The sequence below is a fragment of the Colossoma macropomum genome, unplaced genomic scaffold (assembly GCF_904425465.1).
Source record: "Colossoma macropomum unplaced genomic scaffold, Colossoma_macropomum, whole genome shotgun sequence".
NCBI lineage: Eukaryota > Metazoa > Chordata > Actinopteri > Characiformes > Serrasalmidae > Colossoma > Colossoma macropomum.
Genome location: NW_023494798.1, coordinates 24448559 through 24471577, shown reverse-complemented (window position 1 = coordinate 24471577; position 23019 = coordinate 24448559). Strand labels below are relative to the sequence as shown.

Below are 23019 nucleotides of genomic sequence, written 5' to 3'. Positions count from 1 at the left end.
TCACTTGGCCCTCACTGTAAGTTGGAATATTAGTCATGGGGTATGTCTCAGCTGACCCTGAATGGTCTATTGAAGTTCAACAACATGATGCAGATATTTAGTGTTGTTGTTTCGGTGTACTGAAACAGGAATAGCAGTTATACTTTGAACCAAGACACGGACAAATGTTTTGTTAAAGTTGCAAAATATTCATTGCTGTTATATTATGCAACAGTTAGTTCTGACCACACAGTCTGATTGGTTAAGAAGTTATATGCATTGTTTTATCGAATAATGACACTTTTTCCCACCTTAGGACAATGGTCTCTTTAGGGTGTGTTCAGACGACGGCTTTAAGCACGCTTCCTTCCATTGTTGTCTATGGAGCAGCACTGCGACCATAAAAACTCTTCTAGCAATTGAATCCTCAACCAGAGGCAAAAGATTTTATTTAAACAAGTTGAGAAAGGACTTTTTGAAGTTATTGTGTATATTCAATCATTTTAGAAAAATATTCAGTTAGCAATTACCTCAGAGGGAGGTGTTGCTGGTCTCAAGAACAATCTTTGAGTCCACCTTACCCCAAGAGTGTGACAAGAGCAAATTAAAATTATGTCGAGACCAAGACCGTTAATGTTCAGTCTCAAGGTTGGACACAAGACAGAGACTGGACAAGACTCAACACAAATATTACCACAATGTGGATGTAAAAAAGGTTTTGTGAATGCTTTACTATAGGAAGATGTTCATAAGGTTACATGGCACCTACATAAGCTTGTCATGTCAACTGATATAAACCTACATAAACATTTATAAAAGCTTATTTCAATAGACATTGTCATAAAACTGCTTTTGTCAACTTTAATGTCAAGTTAACATAACATCTATCTCAGGTGACATTGATTTTGTTCTGACATGGGGTTGTGTCATGACATTTGTTGGAGGAAATGACATAGCACATTATAACAGCTGACTTTGAAGCTGATAAAGTCTTATAAATTGTAAAATTAAACTAATCGCCTATGGGACACAGAATATGCTCACTTTTGCTCAACCAGCCTGACGTAGAAAGTTATGTCACATTTCTCCTGGGAAAATGTCACGATGTAACCTGATGTCAGAAAATCAGTTTCACTAGACAGATATTATATCAACATGACATCAAAGTTGGCAAATACAACCTTTATGACAAAAGATGCATATGGGAATTAGTGTTTGTAAATGTTTATGTAGGTCTATGTCATTGTTATTGTGAGGCGTTTATGTAAAAAAGAGCTTTTATTTATTATTATATATGTCAGTTTTGAAATGTTATTGGTCTTTTGCATTCTCTCAAATCGTCTGGTGTTCACCTGCTTGTCAGTCAGACGTATTAACCCACCCCCAAGAAGTGCATCCTGTTCTTTGCATGTGAAAAGGTGTTGCCTGAACACCCTCTTAAACTTCTAAAATTACTTCATTTTTGAAAGAAAATAGTACATATTTGGCCAATATTTACATATATTTGAAGCCAGGCTCAGAGCGTACTTATTTCTTTGCTTTGAAAAAGGTACATTGAAAAAAAGAACATTACAGGGAGTAAGTTATTGCGAATTATATTCACTGCTTTAGATCATTATTACATAAGCAGATCCTTTGTGTAAGAACACAGTTTTTAACAAGAATGTAATTTCAAATTCACATTTGTTCTCCATCTTTTAAAAAGACTTATTACTGAACTGATGTGAATACATTCATGGAAGTATTTCAAGGCCTCAAATACACCTGAATAGATAGAGCTTGATTCATAGATGGCAGAGATTAAGTGCTTTCTAAAGAGAATGGTATGATTAAGGCATTAAATATCATAAAGCAAATAGCAAACATGGTCAGGCATGCTATCCTGCAGTGGAATAAGACTGTGATTCATAATCTAGAGCGACAGCAAGCAAAGCAACCAAGCACTGACATACATCTGCCTTTTCTTCTTCTTTTTTTAATCTTACAGTCAGTGCTCAGAAAGCATAAACCAGTGAAATGCGCACTCACGACTTTGTGTTGAAGACTGTCGGAAGCTACCCACTCTCTGGATAACAACAACAGGGCGATGTTCTGCTGATATGAACAGAATTAGCATATTCTTCCCGTCATGTTCGCAGATCTGTGTTCAGGAAAGCAAACAGTGAACTGTGACAGTTCAGTTATGACATGCATATTAAAGCTGTAATATCGTAGAATTGCTCAGTGCCAGCAGCACTGTTAATGTGCGCTGGTATAAACTTCCATGCCAGGAGTTATTTCTGATGCCCTAAATTATATGGTGCTATCCTATTACTTTTGATGGAGGCTGTAATATCACAGATATATTTCAGAGGCTGCCAGTATGGATTTGGTTGGAGCCGCATGTGAATTATCCTTAGTCGTCCCTCCTGCAATCATCACTGCGAAAGTGTAGAACTGCATCCCCGTAGCAATACTCTCTGTGTGCACGTCTAGCAGTTCCCAATCGCAGATCCTAACCATAATTATTTCTAGCATAAAATGGAAAGAGGTCTGCAATCAGAAACTCACTGTAACCCTCATTCATATCAGGAAGTCATATTTGACAGCATTACTGTGCTGAAGTAAGAATAATGTATTGCTCAGTCAGTGGGTAAAAAGTCTCAGACATTGTTAAATGTCAGAGCACAGTTTTGAGAGCTGACTCCTTCTCTTATTTTTGTTTAATGACTGCTTGACAAAATGATTCATCCCTGTAATTGTCAGGAGATTTATTTTTATATATCTTTTTTCCTTTGGCATTTAAAGCTTCTCTTTAAAAAAAAAAAGGCTTAACCACAATAATATGGCCCACATACCGGTTCACTGTCTGGAGAACTGCTGGAAAAATGTTGTCATTATAAACCAGTTCTCTTCCTGGTGAACTGCTGGAAACATTCTACGTATTTCTTCTCTTTCTGTGAACTAGAGATGACATATCATTGTCAATTGGTATCAGTATGAAGCCAGTATCTGCAGAAAATTCCATTCTGCCTCCTTTAAATCTAGTGTAAAATGGCATGCACAAGCAGTGTGTAATGTTTAGGTGTGTAATTCTTCCGGAGGTATAGTAAGAGTGTTTTAGTAGTGTTTGACTGTGTGTGTGTATATATATATATATATATGTTTGAAAAAGCCTATATCCCCTTATCCCCGTGTGTTAATTTCATGATGAATGGACCAAAGTAGTGCTAGTAGACCCGTATGACCGTACAATTCGATACACCTGCAAATTCAGCTGCTTCCTTCACACTATGGCGTTTGGCATGCCCGCATGTAGCCACTCCTTTTTGCTAATCATTAACATCTGCTTTGCAACCCTTTTTCCACACTTTGAACAAGACATTCACTGCACTGTACCCCTTCCTCTCAATCTATGAATCCTGTCACTCACCCTGCATGTATTTATAGCCTGATCATCCTCATGCAACGCCATCTGCAAGAGCCTGAAGTTATTACTGGGTGACTCATTTTTTGTCCAGATAATTTTCCACATAATTTTGGGCCATTTCTTTTGGTCCATTCATCATGAAATTTACCAACAATGTAAAGAGCAACAGGCATTTTCAAATTATATCAAAAACTGTCTGTAGTCTTCCTTCACCCTTGTGGCATGTGTGAAATCAACTGTCTTCTTAAAGGTTAGCCGTGACTGCTCTGAGGCACAACTGATGGTTTGAAGTTCTTCTCACAATAGCCTCTGTTCATAGTAATTTCAGGAACCTCTCTGTTATCATGTTCTAATGTCCTCTTCCTCAGAGATTAACAGGCCTCTTCCTGCCAAGAAGATTTTGCTATTGGCTGTGTTAATGCACTTCGCACTTAAAACTTTACAGAGATAAATGCTGGATCCTCCCCAGAGAGAGAGAGAGAGAGAGAGAGAGAGAGAGAGAGAGCAGCATTTGGATGCTGGCTTTACTGTCACTGATAAGTGTCGTTACAGTGCCATGGCTGGGTCTTAAATGCCAGTGATCATTTTGTCCATTTAGATTACTCGGAGGATGTCTGTGAGCACTTTTCTTTCACTCTAGCACTCATCCACTCTAACCATTCACAGTAACTGCATATCTCAGTTGTTTAACCCTTGAGCTTTCCTTTCCTTTTGCTTTTATTCAGGCTCGCCTACCGTTCCCCTTTATATCTTCTTCCTTTAACGCAGGGTTTTCTTCATGGAGATTGCCTGCTTCTTTCTTCTATTAGATGTACCTCCTTTATTCTTCTTCTCTGAACTGCTGTTTATGTTCATATGCTTCATTCTGTGAGTAATTGATGTTTCTCTCTTTGCAAAGAAGGGAAGATTTAATGCCGCTTCAAGCTGCTGAGATTGGAGTGTTATGAAGTATTGCCAATAGAGTAATGCTGTCTATTAATCCTGGGTGCAGGAGATCCACATGCCTTAGGTTAGAAATGGGTTGTCGTCTGTCCTTTTTTTTTCCATGGAAAACAATGGTACAATGAAGTGAGAATTGGAGACATTACACTATACTCAAACAGTTGTTACCAAAATTCTTAGCCAGTCATCATAAACTGAGTGAAATGAACCAACAAATGTGAAGATATATAGTCCCCACATTTCACTGAACCAAAAGCAACTGGACAAATTAATAAAATCGGAAATACCATATTTACTACCTGACATCTGTAACCTCTAGACATCACCAGACACGTCTCTGATGATGGTCTGTCAGGCCATCAATGCAAGTAATTTCAGTTCTTGCTTGTCTCAGACTTTCAGTCTTCAGTCTTGTCTATAATACATGAAATGCCTGCTCAAAGCTATTCAGTTCAGGAGATTGACTTGGCTAGACAAGAACATTCCATTTCCTGGCCCTGAAAATCTTCATAGTTCCCTTTACTAGTATGTTTGGGTCATTGTCCTCCCGCAAGGTAATACAGCATTCATTGAGTTTTGAAGCATTTCATTGGAATTGAGCAGTTAAGATCTTCCTCTCCTTCAAATCACCATGTTTTATGCTTTGGATCATGAGTAGTTCTTTTTTCTACTTGTATTTCTTTTTTCTTTTCATTCTTGTCTAACTGTCCCTGAATTCTGCATGCTTTTTTATGCAATTTTTAGCAAGCTATGACGTGGCTTACCAATGGTTTGCACTATGTGGTAAACCCTCTGTAAACCCTCTGAGGTCTTGCTGGTTCATTCTTCTCTTTTTGGCAGACTTCGGCACGTCTATGCCTACATTTTATTTTTCATGATTGAAAGTATTTTTTGCGTATTCGCTACTGTGATCTTCTTCGTCATTTCATTTTCTGTTGCTAAGCTAACAACAAGATGATTCTGACATTCCTAATGTTTTGCTCTGCCTGTGACTGATTTATCCTGACTTTTCAGCCACATGATGTCCTGCTTTACTGGCTTTGATATTTCTTTGGGCCTCATATTGTGAGACAGTGGCAACAGATTTAAGATGCACATGCCAAAAAGAATCAGCCCTAGACCTGTTCTTAGCACTTTTATGCACAAACTGATGTTGCAGTGAGACACATCTGGTGGAAATACAAGTGAACAGCAATCTTCCTCATTACTTTCAGTCATTTGATACTAATTGCTTGCACTTCTTCTTTCATACATGACATCCACACTCATGGACAGTTTACATAAGGACGTTTTTTTCCATAGCCATTATTATCCACAGTCTGCTTTATTGCACCTATATAACTATAGCTGAGCTGCACTTGTTCCTATAGGCTACTTGCTTATAGCCAGCAAGTGTAGTAGTCAACTGTGGAATGTTCAGTATTATGACTAGAAAATGGTGATCTTCAATCATTTGCTGTAGACATGTGTGGCTACTGCTGTAAAATATAGGTTGAAATAAAATATAGTTGAAACAGTAACTAGAGAATCCTGCGTGAAGAGACAATCCTGTGTTGTGTTTATTTCTGAAAGTATTCAATAAACTGTAGACATGCCATACAGAGCCTCCTACCATTTTTCATTGCTACAACTCAGAGTACAACATAGGGGCATAGCTACCAGGGGGCCTGAGGAGCTTGGCCTTCTTACTTGGAAGTTTCTGAAAATTGTGAGAACATATTTGAAAACAAAGAAAACAAAGCAAAAGAGGAACTCAGTCTTCAACCATTCACCTCAGACATCTACACCTAGTTCTGTAAAAGATAGGCTTCTTCTTACATTTGCAATACCTTCTGTTGCATTCTGTCTGCAGTCAAATGTGATGTTAGTAATAGTGTGTGGTTGCCACATTGGAGTAGGCTAGCTGGTGGTTGTCATTCTCATGATGTCTCTGCTGCATAATGCTTCCGAGCTGACCACCTCAACCTGTATTTCAGGTCCCACCTAAAATGAAATTCTTTCTGTGCCACTGGTACAATAATATCTTACTTTCCTTATGGACCTCAGCACACAAACATATAAACAGTCCTATAAATAGGACAGAAATAGACATGGTATAAATAGTGGATTATTCCTTTGCAGCAGTAAACAGATTTCTTAGTTGCACAGTACAGGTACAGCAGCGATTGGTAAGATGACATAACTGGTACTGCAGGTATAGTTTCTGATTCTTTAGGTATTTATGTCACAGCTTTCCCCCCATTTTCTTCTCTTGTATGATACGTACTATAGCTTTCCATCCTTTAATACAGCCTCCTGCTTGGTGAGCTTGTAGTGCATGTGAGGGGAAGTTTATTTATTTATTTACTTACTTATTTATATTCTATGACACCTTTTACATACTTATACACATACATACATCCATCATCTAAACCGCTTATCCTTCTGGGTCGCGGTGGGGTGCTGGAGCCTATGGATTTAGACTGGAGCCTATCCCAGCTGTCATTGGGCGGAAGGCAGGATACACCCTGGACAGGTCGCCCGTCCATCGCAGGGCAGACAGACAGACATACACATTCACACACACACTCACACCTAGGGGCAATTTTAGCATGTCCAATTGGCCTGACTGCTTGTTTTTGGACTGTGGGAGGAAACCGGAGTACCCGGAGGAAACCCACGCAGAGACGGGGAGAACTCCACACAGAAATGACCCTGGTCATCGGCCGGGAATCGAACCCAGGCCTTTCTTGCTGTGAGGCGACAGCGCTACCCACTGCGCCACCGTGCTCACCTTTTAATATTTATTTATTTATTTATTGTTTGCTATAGCAGGATGCCCAACTCTTGCTGCTCTTGAAAAGTCCTATGTTAAGATGAAAAGAACAACGTCTAAATCCATCAGGTCCTGGAACAAAATCATTTCTCACATAATCCAGCTGTTATAGTTAGGGCTGTGTGTTTGTCCTGCAGTTTTCTGTGCTACAATGCTTTTTTACCAGAGTTGTTAACGCTTCTCTAACGAAGCCTCACAAAAAATACTTTTCTTTTCATACGTGTCTAGCTGACTCACAGCATTTAAGAGTCGTCCCATTTTTTACCCTGAAATGAAGTATAATGTTCACTCAAAGTACATCCATTTCATCCGCAATGTCACCGTAGCTCCATTGTGGTGCTTTCCCATTGAGGGACAATGAGAAGGGATTTCTAATACATTTTCTCCCCAACAGGATGAAAGTAACAGTGGGGTTCTTTCTCTCACTCTCTCTCTTTCTCTCAGAAAAATGAATCATGCTCCCTCAATTAAATCAAATGGATTTTAAAGTGGCTGGGGCATGGGCTGCAGATGCTTAGAAATGTGGTTATCAGTTCAGAGTGCATTCTAGTGCAGAGGGGAGCTGGTACTTTCTGGAAGCTGTAGTGCAGGAGTAGCTCTTCACTTGTGCATGGAGCCCTGGCTCAACCTCTGCCTCCATTTGCGTAATATAGTATAATGAAGCATTCTGGACTCCTACTACAAGAGAGCCATCTGATCTGTCAGAGACTTTTGGATTTTGTTAGTGGTAGCTTATTCGTAGTCACTGCAGTAGTATATGTTGAATGTAGTAATGCATTTGCTTGCACTTTTCCCTTTTAAACAACCAAAAAAAAAGCAGATATTTTATTTAATATTTAATATTTTATTTTGTATTTTAGATTTTTTATTTCATAACATTTTAGTTAAACTCTAAAAAAGCTCCAAAGTCACTTAGAATAAAACTGCTTTACATTACTTTGCATAAAAGACTTTTTTAATGTTACTAATTAAGAGATGCATATTATTTTTGGTTTTTTATTTGTTTGTTTTTTGGACATTGATGGTATATTTCATCTACATGTGCATATATATTGGATTATACTTATATTTTCACAGTGGCACAGTTAAATATACTGTGTTGGCACATGTACACATACTTTTTTATGAGCAAATATTGTGCATGTACATATATTTTTCTTCCATATGTGAAATATGTATGAAAGGTAACATTCATGATGTTCAGCATTTTTATTTTTTTATTGTGCTACTGCTGTATACACAAAGGCATCTACTGCTACTGTAGTAAGATGGAAATTATCACATTTTTAAATTACGGTAAATTACTCACTGCTATATTTGGGAATCATCTCACAATAACCCATTGCTTACATTTTTTCATTTCTCGGAGAAAGCACACTGACCTACTTCTCTGATATCACCAAAAAAAAGGCCAATGATTGTGTTCTACTGAAAGCACAATAATATATAATTTTTGTGCCCACACACAGAAGTGTGGACAGATATCATTTCTGTGATGGTGAATAGAAACAGTATGTTTGTATATTGATGCTGTAACACATGCCGTTTTGTAAAATGGCATAAGTCCAGCTGACTATGAGGCTGGTGAGCATAGTTATCTGTAAGATGTGTGCTGTGATGTTTGCTGTTGACAGATGCTGTTGCATAATAAAGCAAAAGATCTCCCAGCCTCTGCATGAGATCTGCTACTGAAACCTCTCATTATATTTATGTGCCAGGCAGAAACAGCTGAGTGCAGACAATTGCAGTTTTTGTGGAAGCAATTTTGGTTTTGATTTTGCCCCAAAGCCTTGCTAGAAGATAGCCTTTAAAGCCAATGACAGGCCTTCAAGCAGGATAATAGCAATGTGGAAATGTTCTCTAGGAAAAGCAGTTCAGAGAGACAAGATCAAATCATCAACCGGTCATGGATTTCTACAGTGGCTGCTTTTAGGATGATATGGACATTACAGTTTTAATTGTTTTTTAGATTAAAGGAAGGTATCTTGGCAGTTATTTTGTGTAAAGGTTGATATTGCAGTTTTATGATGCACCTAGTTTTATTGACATCCAAAAAAGAAAATAAGATACTGCACAAACAATGAGCCGAGTTTGTGTGAGGGACGGTGGACATATATTATAATAGCTTTATCAGTGACAAGTGCTCTTATACCCAGCATGCTATTGCACAGCACTGGGAGAGAGTCATCCAGATTATCCTACACCATTTCAATCACTGCCATAGCTAGCAGGAAGAGTCAATGCAAAGAGCGACCTCAAAGGCATTTGAAAGCCCTTTCATGAATAATGCATTCCCTGCCAAGGCTCTGCTCACTGACTTCCCATTGTGTGGTGGAACGCTTTGCAGAAGCATGGTCAGAAATCTTAAGGCTCGCCCATTCATAGGTCTAATTAATGGTGTTTAATTCCATGCCGATCTGTGTGGATTAAGACCCAGTGTGGGTGGTCATTTGTGGGGACAATAGCTCTGGGAATGCCAGAACTGTGGCTATTGGTCATCCTGAAATAATCATTTGTTAGGCCATGTATCAGTGAGGAGTGGACCTGCTGCATGCAAAGACAATGTAGCTTACATTCCAGTTTCTGGAAAATCTGCAATCATATGCACCAGTTTTGGTTGCTTTAAGACAACACAAGAAGCACAGCTTCCCCTAAACTCACAGTCATAAAACAGCACTGAAATACTTTACAATGTGTTTGTGTTGCCTGTAACTCATAGCGCAATTCGGTATTTTTAGCAAAGTGTCAATATCTACTCAATACCACTGCACTCTGCTGCTGTTTGTTAATTTAACACAAGTTTTTGCGTATCGTCTCTGCATTTATTGGACTGTGGACCTTAACAAATGTACTTTTTGTCCACCTGGAACATTCTGTATGTGACGACTGGTGGAGCTCTCAAAGTAAATGATTTCTTATTGTTCCATAAAAATACATTAAGTATTGAGTAAAACAGCAATTAATACTTTTTTGTGTGAAGTTGATAACATATGAAATATAGATTTAAATATTTTCATTGAATGTAGGTATTATCAACTCAAAATTTTGAATGGTAGTTTATGAGTATTACTTTTTTTTGCCATTAGATCATCATCATCCGTGTTTCCCCTGTGTCAGAAATCATCAGCCTTTGCTTTTTCTTTCCATCTTTGGCCTATCCTTTGGCCTATTCTGCATATATTTGGACGCTTCTAAAAAATGCATTCTTTTCTTTTTTAATCAAAAACACACAAATACTGCATTCAAATATCTCTCTTTCAACAAAGGAACGTGCAAAACTATTTCACAGAAGAAGGCGGTGGTATGTCAATACATTTTTACAATACGTACAGTATGTAGGGAATGGAAAGATCAGTCAGCTATAGATCATAATCTATTGATTTTTCTGCCTAAAAATGCAATCAGCGATCAACTGATATTCCTGTGATCCAACAATTCCCAATTCCAATGTTCTCCATTTTGCATGCACTCTACAAGTAATAAGATCCAAAATTACACAAGTGTACACATGGACGTATTCTGTTCTGACTGAGCAATTAGTCTGATTATTAACGGATTATCAGCCTGCATGGAAAAGTGGCAAATGATGCAAAATATGTGAACCAAATTTCGCTGCATATGCTAAAAAGAAGCATTATGTCAGTCTGGCTGAAGTGCAGGCAGATCAATAAGAGCGTTCTTTTCTAGCCTGCCTCTCTGCTCTGAGTTTGGACAGAAAGATCATTTACCATGGCTCTAAATATCTTGAACTAGAAGAGGAACGGACTGTCATGCCAGAAAGCTGAAATGTGTTCTTTGTGGAAGAAATAAATACTGCCATTGATGCTCAATGATAAGTTGCACATCCACGTGTCCATGACACTTGGCTCTGCATTAAAATGTTTTAGTTACCTGTCATCTTGCTTATTTGTCTGAAAATAATTCAAATTTATGAGGTTGCATTGTGCCTATTGCCTACGTATGAATTGATTGTTTACCTTGCTGCTGCTTGTGTCTGAAAACACAACTGCAAATTGTTTAGGTGTGATAAGCATTTGGCCATAAAGACTTCAAAGAGTCAATGCATGTGATTTCATGTGAGTTTGTTGCAATGTTAGGCTTAAACCAGTATATGGTAATTTGCTTGCGTCTTGCATCATCCCAATCATGTTGCGACATCGACTGATCATGCTTAAGGACAATCTCTATTGACCTCAAAAAACAGATCGGTTTATCTCTGCTGTATGTTCAGCTTCAGCGCTATTTTGTATGTTTTCAATCTTGTGACTGTCGGTGATCCCTATCTAATTTTTATCACATGGGCTTTTGCCTGATGAGGACTGTAGAGGTAGAACTATAACAATAATGCATAAATAAATAAGGGAGTTTTGATACAAATGGTATATGAATATCATATTATATCTTTTTTTTATTACAAAATTTGACAAACATTACAAATGTGTAATGAGGAACACAAAGAATGTGATGGTGTGCCCAACTGCCTATTTAGAAAATGAGAAATGACAAAACCAAGGGGGATTCTAAATTTAGCTAAATTTAGTGAACATATAATCAAACCTGATGTTACCAGCCACATAGAAACAACTTGGATCCACCTTATCAGATAAACAGAGCACTAGAACTAGAGGTCTGCGCTTCCGGAGGACCCACCGCAATATCTTGCAGCACGGGACTAATTTTCAGTGTTGCGGGCGGGAAACTGCACACTGCAGATAGTAATGGATCGAAGCACACATGAAGAGAAATCCTGCAAATTAATGAATAGCCTAAATAAAGTAAAATGATCACTAAATCAAATATTTAAACAATGCAAATGGATAGCAGTAAAGCAATTAAAATAAATGTAGTCATTCTAAAGAGTTCCGAAGCAAACGATCACGTGAACAACACGTAAATTCTTGTAGCTTACAGAGACGGCGGATCCCTCAGTCCGACAGCCAAAAATAACCATTCTGTGGTTTAATTCCTGCTTTGTGTTTGCTGAGAATAAATGGCATTTGGTAAAGTTACTTCACAGTGAGCCTGATGACCATGACTGCTGTGTTATTTCAGCAGAGGATAATGTTCTTGTGAATAGACAGATATTGGATGTCAGTTTGCCTGGACGTAAATGCGCAGGCGGGAGCGGGCCGAAACATTTCAGAAGTTTCAGGAGGCCAAATGCAAAGAAGAAACTGTTTTCAAGGTGTGATTTTTTTTGCCTCACATAAAAAAGTCACTAAACTCGATGTCAGCTTATGGCATGTTTCTGGACATGGCAGTTTCCTCTCCTTATCTCCTGAGTAGATGAGGTCTTGAAGGATTTTTGTACAAAGCCCTCCTTTAGACTCATTCATCAACAAGGCAACAGACCAACTCTACACAGCCCCATATATCATGCTCCTTTTATTCCAGAAAACAATGTGTGCATCATGTACGATTCATCACGTTTTATGTCTGTGCCAACATCCAAGAGCTCATGGCCCTCTTCGAGATTCATTATGGCGGAAATGTGATGTCATAAACTGCGTGCATAATGAATGCTTGCGAAAACAAATGAGCTGCTTTGCCACGGAGCCCCACGCTTTCTGTTGTTTTTCATTTTATGATTAAGACTGTCATGTCTGCTTCCACAATGAGTCAAACAAGCTGCTCAGATGCAGCTTCCCGCGTACTCTTAATGGTTTCTCTCTTTTTTTCTCATCATTGTAGAGATCAGCATGTGAACTTTAGCTTTGCTATTGGCAGTAATGCTTTACAAATCCCTGGCTGTGCAAAGTAACTAATAACCTCAGTTCAGGGACTCATCATACAATCACCAGCACCTTGTGCACTTGAGATGTTATTATAATTCACTTTTTACTTGCCACTTGTGTGTTTTGTTTTGATTTAGCTGCACTTCCTACAAGGCTCCCACATGGTTCTTGGCTTAAGTCAATTTGGAATTTTAAGTCAAATTTCTGCATAGCTTTTTTATTTTTCTCCACTTAGTTTGATCAGAATTCTGGTATATATATAAAAAAACACTTATTAATACTGCATCTTAAGTAAGATCAGCAAAGCAGTTTAAGTTGAGCTTACTCAAAAAAAAAGTGACTGCCCCCTTGCAAGATCAATTTTTCCCCCAATTTAGTAATTGCTTATTTTCATTCATCAGCTACAACTACCCCTATTACACAGACCCCCAAATGTGGAGGGGGAGGGCTGAGCACTTCCTGCTCTCCGACTCCTCTCGGAATCCCAGCAATGTTTCATTTGATTTTATGATCTTGTGATGACTAGGTTGTTAAACAGTTGCAGGTAAAGAGTGGTAAAGTTGCTTAAATTTGTGTTTTCAAGAATGAATGTAAAAGGTCAATTAACTCAAAGCAGTGTGACCTGTGCTCATGCTTTTTTAAATAAATTCAACTTTAACTGCATTTTGTACATTACGTTGTTTTGTAAAACGTGCTGTGTTTACACGTTGGTGGTAGGTGGGTGATGTCAAACCAGATATTTTTTTTTTGTTTTGGAAGTGTGTTCTTGGTTTTTTTTGGAAGCTACAGATGCCAAATGTCCACACACACCTAGTAGTATATACAACAACATACTTCTGCCTTTTTACACATTAAATAAACAAGCAATATCCATTTTTGCTGGTGATGCTGTCACTGTTGGTAGTGTATCACTTTGAGGCAGCACCAACATGCAAAAACCCAGCATAACTAGGATGCAGTACTGCAAATGTAATTTAGGAGAACTCTTGATTAAACTAAGTTAACTTGGTCCTAATCTTATGTAAGCTTCACCTCACCAATCACATAGTCGTTCGTTGTTTGAGTCTTAGTGTGTGAAGCTAATGACCAAGCGAAAGCTGGCCTCGCAAGGATAAACACATTAAATAGTTCATCGACCTGCCACCCAGTTTGTAGGCTGTTTGTTCATTTGTCCAAAAAGTCATGCCAGCATTCTATGTGTGTGTGTTCCCTGGATGCCCATTTAGCATGACAGTGAAACAAAAGCGTTACTGCTGTTTTGTTAGAAATAAAATCTGGGTAATGGTTTAGTGAGCTATGATACACTACACTAACTTCATATGTAGAGACTGTTTCACTCTTTCCTCCCCACTTGCTGTTGTGTTAGTTCGTCATGATCAGTGCTGAACAGGGTGATGTCAGTTAACCATGCTTATTGCAATATTAGAGACATGCCCAGGCAGTTGTCAGATAGGTCTGATCAGAGGTTTTTAGGCAGCGTTTTGTCATATTTCTTGCTTTTTTTCTTATGTTTTCAACTTTTAGTGTCATACTTTTTTTGTATTCCTTGGGAATTGAAGAGCTGAAGCCCAATCTTTCAAAAGCCTTTAAGTGTAAAGATCATCTTAAACATGAGATTCAGTGTTCAGAGTGCTAAGGAGGGTCAGCTCTAACTAACAAGTTTATCTGAGTAGCTTTGATTGTAGCTCTGTGCAGTGTACCCTGTTTTACAAAGGGCAGTACCCAGTGCTGAAACCTTGCCATGAACTCTCTCATAAACTGAGAGAAAGTCACTCTCTCCTTTCTCTCTCTCTCTCTCTCTCTGTTGCTCTTGCTCTCTCTCTTTTTTTTCTTTTCACCCCTCTCTAATAGACACACACTGTGACACAGCTGACCTGCATGCCATGAGCAATTGATTAAATATTTATATAGATTTTATGAGGCTCTGACGCCATCATTCCTTCAGCAAAGAAGCGAAGCCTGCTTCATTCATCACCTTCAGCACAGAGGGATGGAGAGAGAGAGGAAAATAGAGATGGAAAAAGAGAGAGAGATTGAAAGAGACAGAGAGAAAAAACAGAGGGAGAGAGAGAAATAAAGAGAATAGAGCAAGAGAGAAAAGGAGAAAAAGAGCTTGAAAGAGAGAGAAGGGAAAAGATAAAGACAAAGATGGAAAGAGGAAGAGAGAACAGAGAGTAAGAGACTGAAAGAGATAGAGAGAGAAAGAGAGGGGGAGTGTGTGTGGGAGGGGGAGAGGGAGATAGAAGGAGGGGGAGGGCGAGAGCAGGCGGGGTTGATATGAAGTGTCTGTTGTCTTGTTCTACTGTGTCATGTTAAGAACAGAGATGTAATGAATCTTTTAGAGTTTATTTTTGTGTGTTTGTTTATACCCCCTCTTTTTTCCCCTCACAGGGTGATGAAGTACTGACGGTCATTAAGATGAAGGCCCAATGGCCTGCCTGGCAGCCACTGAATGTGTAAGTAGCATTACTCACCTTTGGTGTGTGTGTGTGTGTGTGCACGCACTTGTGTGTATGAGAGACAGAATCATCACCTCTCTCTCTGAAGCGTTCTATACAAACAGCCCTTTGCAACCCTTCATAGAGAAATATGTAAAACAAACTTCCATCAGCCATGTTCTTCAAAACTTGTTTATCTGATGGCCTGTTTGAACCCTGTGTGCTCCTCCCATTTAAAGAAGCTTTAAGTTCTGATCTCCTCAGGCAGCCTCGCCTGCTTTGATGAGATTGTACGGATTTCTCCATAAGGTGCAGCTCGTGTGAGTGAATTCAGATTCCCTTCATGCTTGTTTACATGTGTGCTTGTGTAGATTGAGTTTAAAGTGAGAGATAACTGCTTAGGCCAACACAGAAAATTGGCTGTCTTCAATGACATACTGAAATGTAGCTCTGTTGGCTGCTCCAAAGGGACCAGAGTGGCACAAAGAAGCAATCATTTTTGTGACGTCTAATTAGCATGCTATCTTGTTTACGTGAAGGGAAGTTAATTGCATCTTAGGCTTACAATATAAATGCAATCTAAACTAGATTTGCATTTCCTGAAGTAAACACAGTGCTCTGCAAAGCAAGAAAAATGGCCTTAGAAGTTTCTGCAGAAAGAATGAGTGAAAGGAAAAAGAAATACGAAAAATTAAGGAAGGAAAGAAAGAGAGAAAGAAAGAAAGAGAGAAAGAAAGAGATATTAAAAAGGCTGAAGGTTAAGGTAAAAAAGACTGAAAGGGAAAGCAGTGTACAGTAGAAATAACTTCAGACAAGAGCAGCCAATCAGCTTCAAGGCCATTTTTTCGTCAGCTATTGCAATTGGAATTCAAATTGTCTCAAGATTCCACCATTTAAGTTTATCAGAAAATTATATTAATCTAAGATATTTTAAAAATAATAAACGTTTTTAAAATAAGAAATAAATAGCACACATCTATTACCTATGATCTAACACAGTGTTTGAACAGAGCCTGTAGGTAAGGAAAGGAAAGGAAAAGAAGGTTTGTGAGCCAACATTAAGATGGCTTGACAGAGCTGTTACTGTGAACTCCCATGTGGTTGCTAAGGTGTTGCTAGGCCATTGTTATGGTATCCCAGGTGGCTGATAACATGTTGCTATCTTATGCCAGGTGGTTGCTAAGATTTTAATAGGACATTGCTATGGAATCCCAGTTGGTTGCTAAGGTGTTGTTAGGCCATTGGTATGATATCACAGGTGATAGCTGAAGTGTTGCTTGGCTGTTGCTATGGTATCACAGGTGATAGCTAAGGTGTTTCTTGGCCGTTGCTATGAAATTTGCAATTTGAGGTGGATGCTAAGGTGTTTCTAGGCCATTGCTATGATATCTATTACTGTGGCATCCCAGGTGGTTGCTAATATGTGCTAATATAAATATGTGAGTATGTGTGAGTCTGTCCACCATATTCCTTTGTCCCATGATATTTTGTGACTTATGGACAGAACTTTTGGAGAAGCGTAAACAGACATCACATTGAATTTCATCTTTACTCGGCTGTACTTTCTTTGACTAAAAACGAATGACGCTTTTGTTCCCCAGCCTGATATTTCAACCGTAATTCAGCCAGAAGGTATGTCTATGAGAAGCAGTGTGAGTTGTCTTTTGTGACATCATTTGTGGAGGTTAAGTCCACAATCCATTTCATAACTAAAAAAAAATTGTGTTTGAAGAAACTCTATATGAAAACCATACTTGCAGTTGGTCCCAAAATGAGAAACTCACTACTCCAATATAGACTCTACAGTACTGCAAAGAATTGTGGTTCTAGCTCGAAAACAGCAACTTGTGAAAACTGCTACATAAGAACAGTCAAGCCAACTTAATTACAATAAAAAACTATGCAGTGCTCACGTAGCACTGTACGTAGTGAACTCTTTAAGAAGACCTGCTGGTCCAAATGTTTCCTAAGGTTAGGGATGAGGGAGAAAAACATGATTGAACATTTCTACTGTATGAAGCTCCTTTATTAATCTAAAACCATGCCTGCTGGGAGCGCGGGTTAACTCTCTCTTACCTTATGTATGTATGTGTGTGTGTGTGTGTTTGTTTTGAGATCAAGACTGAGTGATGAGTCACCCGGAGGTGTTTTTTTGCCATTAAGGTTAATGGGCACCTTGCGGCCCTTATATATCATGACATCACATTAGCTTATTTAAAGCTGCAACCCATGCCTGTCGATTAAGCCACACAATTTCCTTCCCTTAAAAGAAACATGAACCTATGGAGAGCTCTGATTAATTACTCTTGGCTCAGACGTGCTCCCGCTCTCATGTCTGATCATGTATTGCTACACTGCTAATGGCAATTGGGAGAGGCGTAGGGCTGCCACAAATATGACGTCCATTAAGGGACCTGTGTAGAGTTGTTATTCACTGGAGGCTCTGGAATAGGACATGAAATGTGTGGAATTTGAAAAGCCATTAAAAAGTGTGTGAAGCACACTGAGGCCCCTTGAGTTCAACTGTGCCAGTCAAGGTCAGAACAGACCACGCATCTGTGTGCACACATTAAGAGGACTAGAGCACTGGGGAGTTACTTGCACTCGTTCACTTATAATAGCACACTTCCACTGGCTTCTTTTCACCATGATGTGGCACTTTTAGATGATTTTTGAAAGTTTATTGAGTAATTTTGAAGACATGAGATTATGTTCCCCTTAGGCTTCCACTGATTTACAAACTTTCTAATGAGTTCACACAAAAAGCTGTATGAATTTGAACACTTCAAAGATTCTCTTGGCTTATAAGTCTTTTATTTATGAAAGTAGGGCCAATAAATTTTTTTGCAAGATGTTCAGTTTTGCATTTAAAAAAAATGCATTACTCCAATTTCAATACATCCAATTCTCTATTTAACCCTTCCATGATGTTGCCAAAAAGTACTTTCTTTTTATTTCTTTTTTTCAATTTCAGTTTAAAAACTCAGTTTCACGGAGGACAAGAAAATATTTTTTATTGTATTTCTTTTATCACACACATCTAATTGTGAGGCTTTTGTAGTTCCCTCTAAGTGTGTGTATAATTAATTATTTATACGCAACAGTTTTAAAAAAAGGAACACAATATGTGGGAAGTTACAATTGCATTGACAGTGAAACCTGTTTAAATGCTGTGGATTTTATATAAAGTAATAAAATATAAATGTTGCCATATGCATATTTCAATTGAACCTCAATCTGCACACAGTGGGAATAAATGAATACACTGATGTTGGATATAATGGACATGGCCATTTTGAACTTTTCTAAAATGACCTTTTCAAGAAGAAAACATTGTTTAATGTTTATGTCATAATTAATGCAGTTAAGAGTTGAAAAATCTAATACAGTATTGATGTCCCATTCTACCTATAGACAAATCAAAAAGTGCATGGCATGACTCAAATTGGCAGAGACCTGAGAATTAGCACATCTGAAAGACACAAGTGATGAGTATTTCTGTTCTTTTCAACTTAATGTATACAAACAACTTAATGTGTAGTATATTGTATTGTAAGCCTATTGTATTTATTTTAAACTTGTTATGACGAATGGATCTTCTTATCTGTTAATCTTCTCTTTGTAACATGTTGAGGCCATGTTTAAATTAGTTAGTTATGTAATGTACTTTTACATTTGAATTTTTTGTTTTGGATTGATAAAGAGATTTCAACCAGATGAAAAATGAATTCAAAATTTAGATGTTAAGTAAGCTCTAACAATTTGAAAATATTTGTTATATTTAGTTTTGGTATTAAGCATTGCGTTACCTCTCACATAGTATCAGTATCGAAATCAAAATTATAGTACTACTGCTAAGATTTTGGTCATTGAAAATACCTATTTGTACTGATGTATTTGTGAAGAAGTTTGTTCACAATGATCCAGCTAAATGTTTCGCTACACAATATTTAGTTTAATTTTCCCCTTATTTCACTGACTTGGCTCAGTTTATCAATAAAAACAATCCATTAAACAAATATTGAGAATTGGACGCTTGCATGGCCAAATACATGGTCTGAGTAGACCTAAGTATCTGCTGATAGGCTTCACTTCTCTTTAGATCATTCTCACCTCTTTTCACAGCAAAATCTCTGGTGCTAATTTAGCATCTACTGTGTAACTGCACAGTGCTCACTGGAGACCAGTTTAACACTTTTTGTAGGAGGTAATTTAACACTGTTGATTTTTTTGCATTCTAAATAGATGACTGCCCAGCGTTGCTCAGCCAAAGAGGATTTTGACTGATGAGTTCCAGCTTTAATAAACAGTGATACATATTTCTGAGTTTCATATTTTTTCCCGTTTTCACTTATGTTAAGTTTCATTCTGGCCCCTTTACACAAGACAAAACCACCACTGACTCTTCTTCTGAAGTGTCATAAAAAGCTAGACTGGACTTTTTCACTGCCAGAAACCTCACTCTGGAGGCTTTGTTCTGCCACACTGAAATGTTTGAAATCTGTAGAGAAACTCTCAAAATGGGATGCACTTTCACCTTTCAGTGTCTCTTTTTTGTTTTCTGTCTTACTCTGTCCACGTTGTCCTCCTTCCTCCCCCTCTTGTGTGACTCAGTAGCTGTGTTTTTTTAGAAAAGCAGCTCGAATCTTCTTTGGAGAAGTTTCCAGAAGCAGTGAAAGCTTGAGTTGAGTTGATTAGCAGTGCGCTGACATGCAGACAGTGAAATAATGGGTTGTCAATGCAAGAAGAGTCTTAATTTAGCTGCATGGTTTGTCTGGCTTTAATGTACATGAGTGTGTGTAGGCATGTGTATGCATGTGTTTGTGGCAGTGGCATTACTAAATGATGCAGTGTAAGAGTTTCTTTAAATAATATAGTGGATAAACAAATCTCAAGAACAGTTTGGACAGTATGTGACATGCCAATGAAAACAGAAAGCAGTGATGGGTAAATTCTGGTTGACCTGTATAATGCACCATACATTTTTAATGGGAGACAGGTCTGGACTATAGCCAGGCCAATCTAGCACCCCACTCATCTTTCAGCATTAATGGACGTTCAAATAACCCATGCCATGGGCACTAATACACTTCAGTACCATAACAGATACTGGCTTTTGAACTTTATGCTGGTAACAATCTGGATGGTCCTTTTTTTCGTTGGCCTGGAGAACACAATGTTTATTAGTTTCATTAAAAGGCTGTGGTTCACTCATCAGACCGCAGTAGACCTTTCTAGTGCACTACGCAGGGAGTATGGAGCCATTTGAGATTCAGGCATTGTTTGTTCCTGAACTCAAACAAATAAGTGTTCCTGAACCCAGGTGGTGATATCCATCACAGAAGCATGCTTGTTTTTAATGCAGTGGCATCTGGTGAATCAAAGACCATTCAGTTATGGTTTTTAGCCTTGCCCTTTACACACAAAAATTTCTCTGTATTCATCTTTTATGAAATTGTGCACTGTAGTGAGTGAAATACATAAAATCTTTGCATTTGCATTGAAGATTGTTCTTCAAGTATTGCATAATTAGGTGATGCATTTTTGGCAAGGAGTACTAGGCCTTCCCTGGATGCTGCTTTTATATGCTTTTACCCTCTTTTTGGAATGTCAAATGTCAATTTAAGAATGAGCATATATTTACAAAAAACTATATAGTACTATTTTCGTTTAAATGCAGATCAAAGTGGAGTTACAAGTCTCTGCATTTCACATACTATCACAACTTTTTTTGGAATTGAGGTTGGTATGTTGGCAAAGGTTAGCATGCTATATGCTAACATGTTAATCGTTAAATGGTAAATTTCTCAGTCTTTTCCTGTTGTATGTAGGTGCCCGTGCACTTGGTGCAATGCAGTATCGTGTGTGGTCACTGCCTCTGGCACACGAGTGCATGCACATGGATGCAAGACACATCTGAGACAGTTACGTGGGTGCTAGTTCTTAGTTTATCCCCGGAGGACACAATGAATTAGCACCAGCTGTAGTTCTCTCTTCACACTCCCACACACACTCTAATAAGAGTGTGTAACGACACGTTCGGCTCCATAATCCTGCTGCCAGCGCGTGGCTGCCTGGTGCACACACACACACACACATCCTGTACCGGTTTGCCTCCTCATTCTCTCCTTTAGCGCAGGGAATCTCATAGGTGTTAGCTTTATCTTTGACGACCATATTGGGGCAACACAAAGGCGAGCTGTAATTGCCAGGGAAGGGAAAGAGGTGGGGGGTTATCAAGCACCCAAGAAAGAAATATAACCACAGTTTGGTATTAACAACACTTTTTTGTGACTTATGTGTGTGTGGGGAGGTAAGGGCAGAGCTCTACAACTTTATACCTTTGTGTGTTTGCTGTGTGGGATGCGTTAGTGAAGTCTTACTTAAGATAATTAAAATGCTTAGGCTCTACTCTATTATAGCACAAAACTACTGACAGCTTCAAGAAGTCAATTCAAATGGTTGCTAATAACAAAATGCTTTTATTATTTTCAACTGTCTGTTTGGGGGTTTTGGTAACTTTAAAGTACACCTAAAATCATAATTTGTACCATAAAAAATCTATGTTGAATAATAAATTGTTAAATATTTTTTGTTACTGTTATGAACTATTAACAATGGTGTACAAGCATCCTTAAACTTTATCGTTCATTATGAATGCAAAGATATATGAATATCCAAGATTGTACAAATTGTAAATGCCTCTTTGCCTTCCAACCATGCTAGAGAAAACAGCATATGTTGTGATTTGGAAGCTGGTATGCTGGTCAACAGCAATGGAAGTTAATATGCTGGTCACCAGCAAAACCAGCATATGTTGTGTTTTCGATCCCGGCATGCTGGTCAACCCACATAGCCATGCTTGGTGACCAGCTGATCCAGCACTAGACCAGCTTAGACTGTGCTGGATTTTTCAGCAGGGCTAGTTTCCAAACCCAGCCCTTTCCCTACTACTCTGCATGCTGTGCTTTTACCTTTGGCGAATGGGGGGATATGTTTGAACAGATTGAGCAGATAAAATGGAGCATAGCAGAAAATAAGCTGAAATAAACTAAATAAACAGAAAATAAACAAGCAAGATTTTCAGTGTATTACTCAATAAATGTTGAACCACAAATTGACAACAACTGCAGCACAGTGGAATAACTTCCAGTTAGAGTCTTTATTCTCTGAATTTGCATATATTGAACCTGTGTTGATTTGTGAAGCTGTTTTATTCTGCTTGCTAAATTAACATTCGCCTCTGGTGCTGATGAGGTAGTGGGATGATAGTAGCTTACTTGGTGGTTCCTCACACAAAAGCAAAAATTCAATCCCTCAGATTTGAGTATTTATTCTCTATTGTTAAACTTGCCTCAAACATCAGTGAGTCAGAATGTAGCCTATGTTGTGGTGTTGAAGCTGTTCTAGTTTCTAGTGCTAATGAGGACAGTATAGTGGAGTGAGAGTAGCTTAACTAATGGCTCTACACACAACAGTGTAAGCTTACTCCCCTAGATTTGAGTGTTTATCCTCTGAACTCATGTTAATGGAGCTTCAGTGAGCCAGAATCAGACCTGTGCTGTGGTGTTTCATACTGCAGCATGCTAAGCTACTGTTACCTTCTAGTAGGACAGCTCTACACACCATATTTGACAGATAGATGTGGACCATAAATTTAACACCACTGTCATTTTAAATACTCACATAATTTGTCTTTTT

At 38.4% G+C, this 23019-nt stretch overlaps 1 protein-coding gene across 1 annotated transcript in view; it reads left to right on the top strand.

The window, feature by feature from the left end:
* The window catches only part of spon1a (spondin 1a), a 131005-nt gene that overhangs the window by 84997 nt on the left and 22989 nt on the right, over positions 1–23019 (top strand). Inside the window, exon 7 of the mRNA XM_036585481.1 lies at positions 15272–15336. Within this exon, the coding sequence (XP_036441374.1) occupies positions 15272–15336 (65 nt within the window). The remainder of the gene's footprint in view (positions 1–15271; positions 15337–23019) is intronic.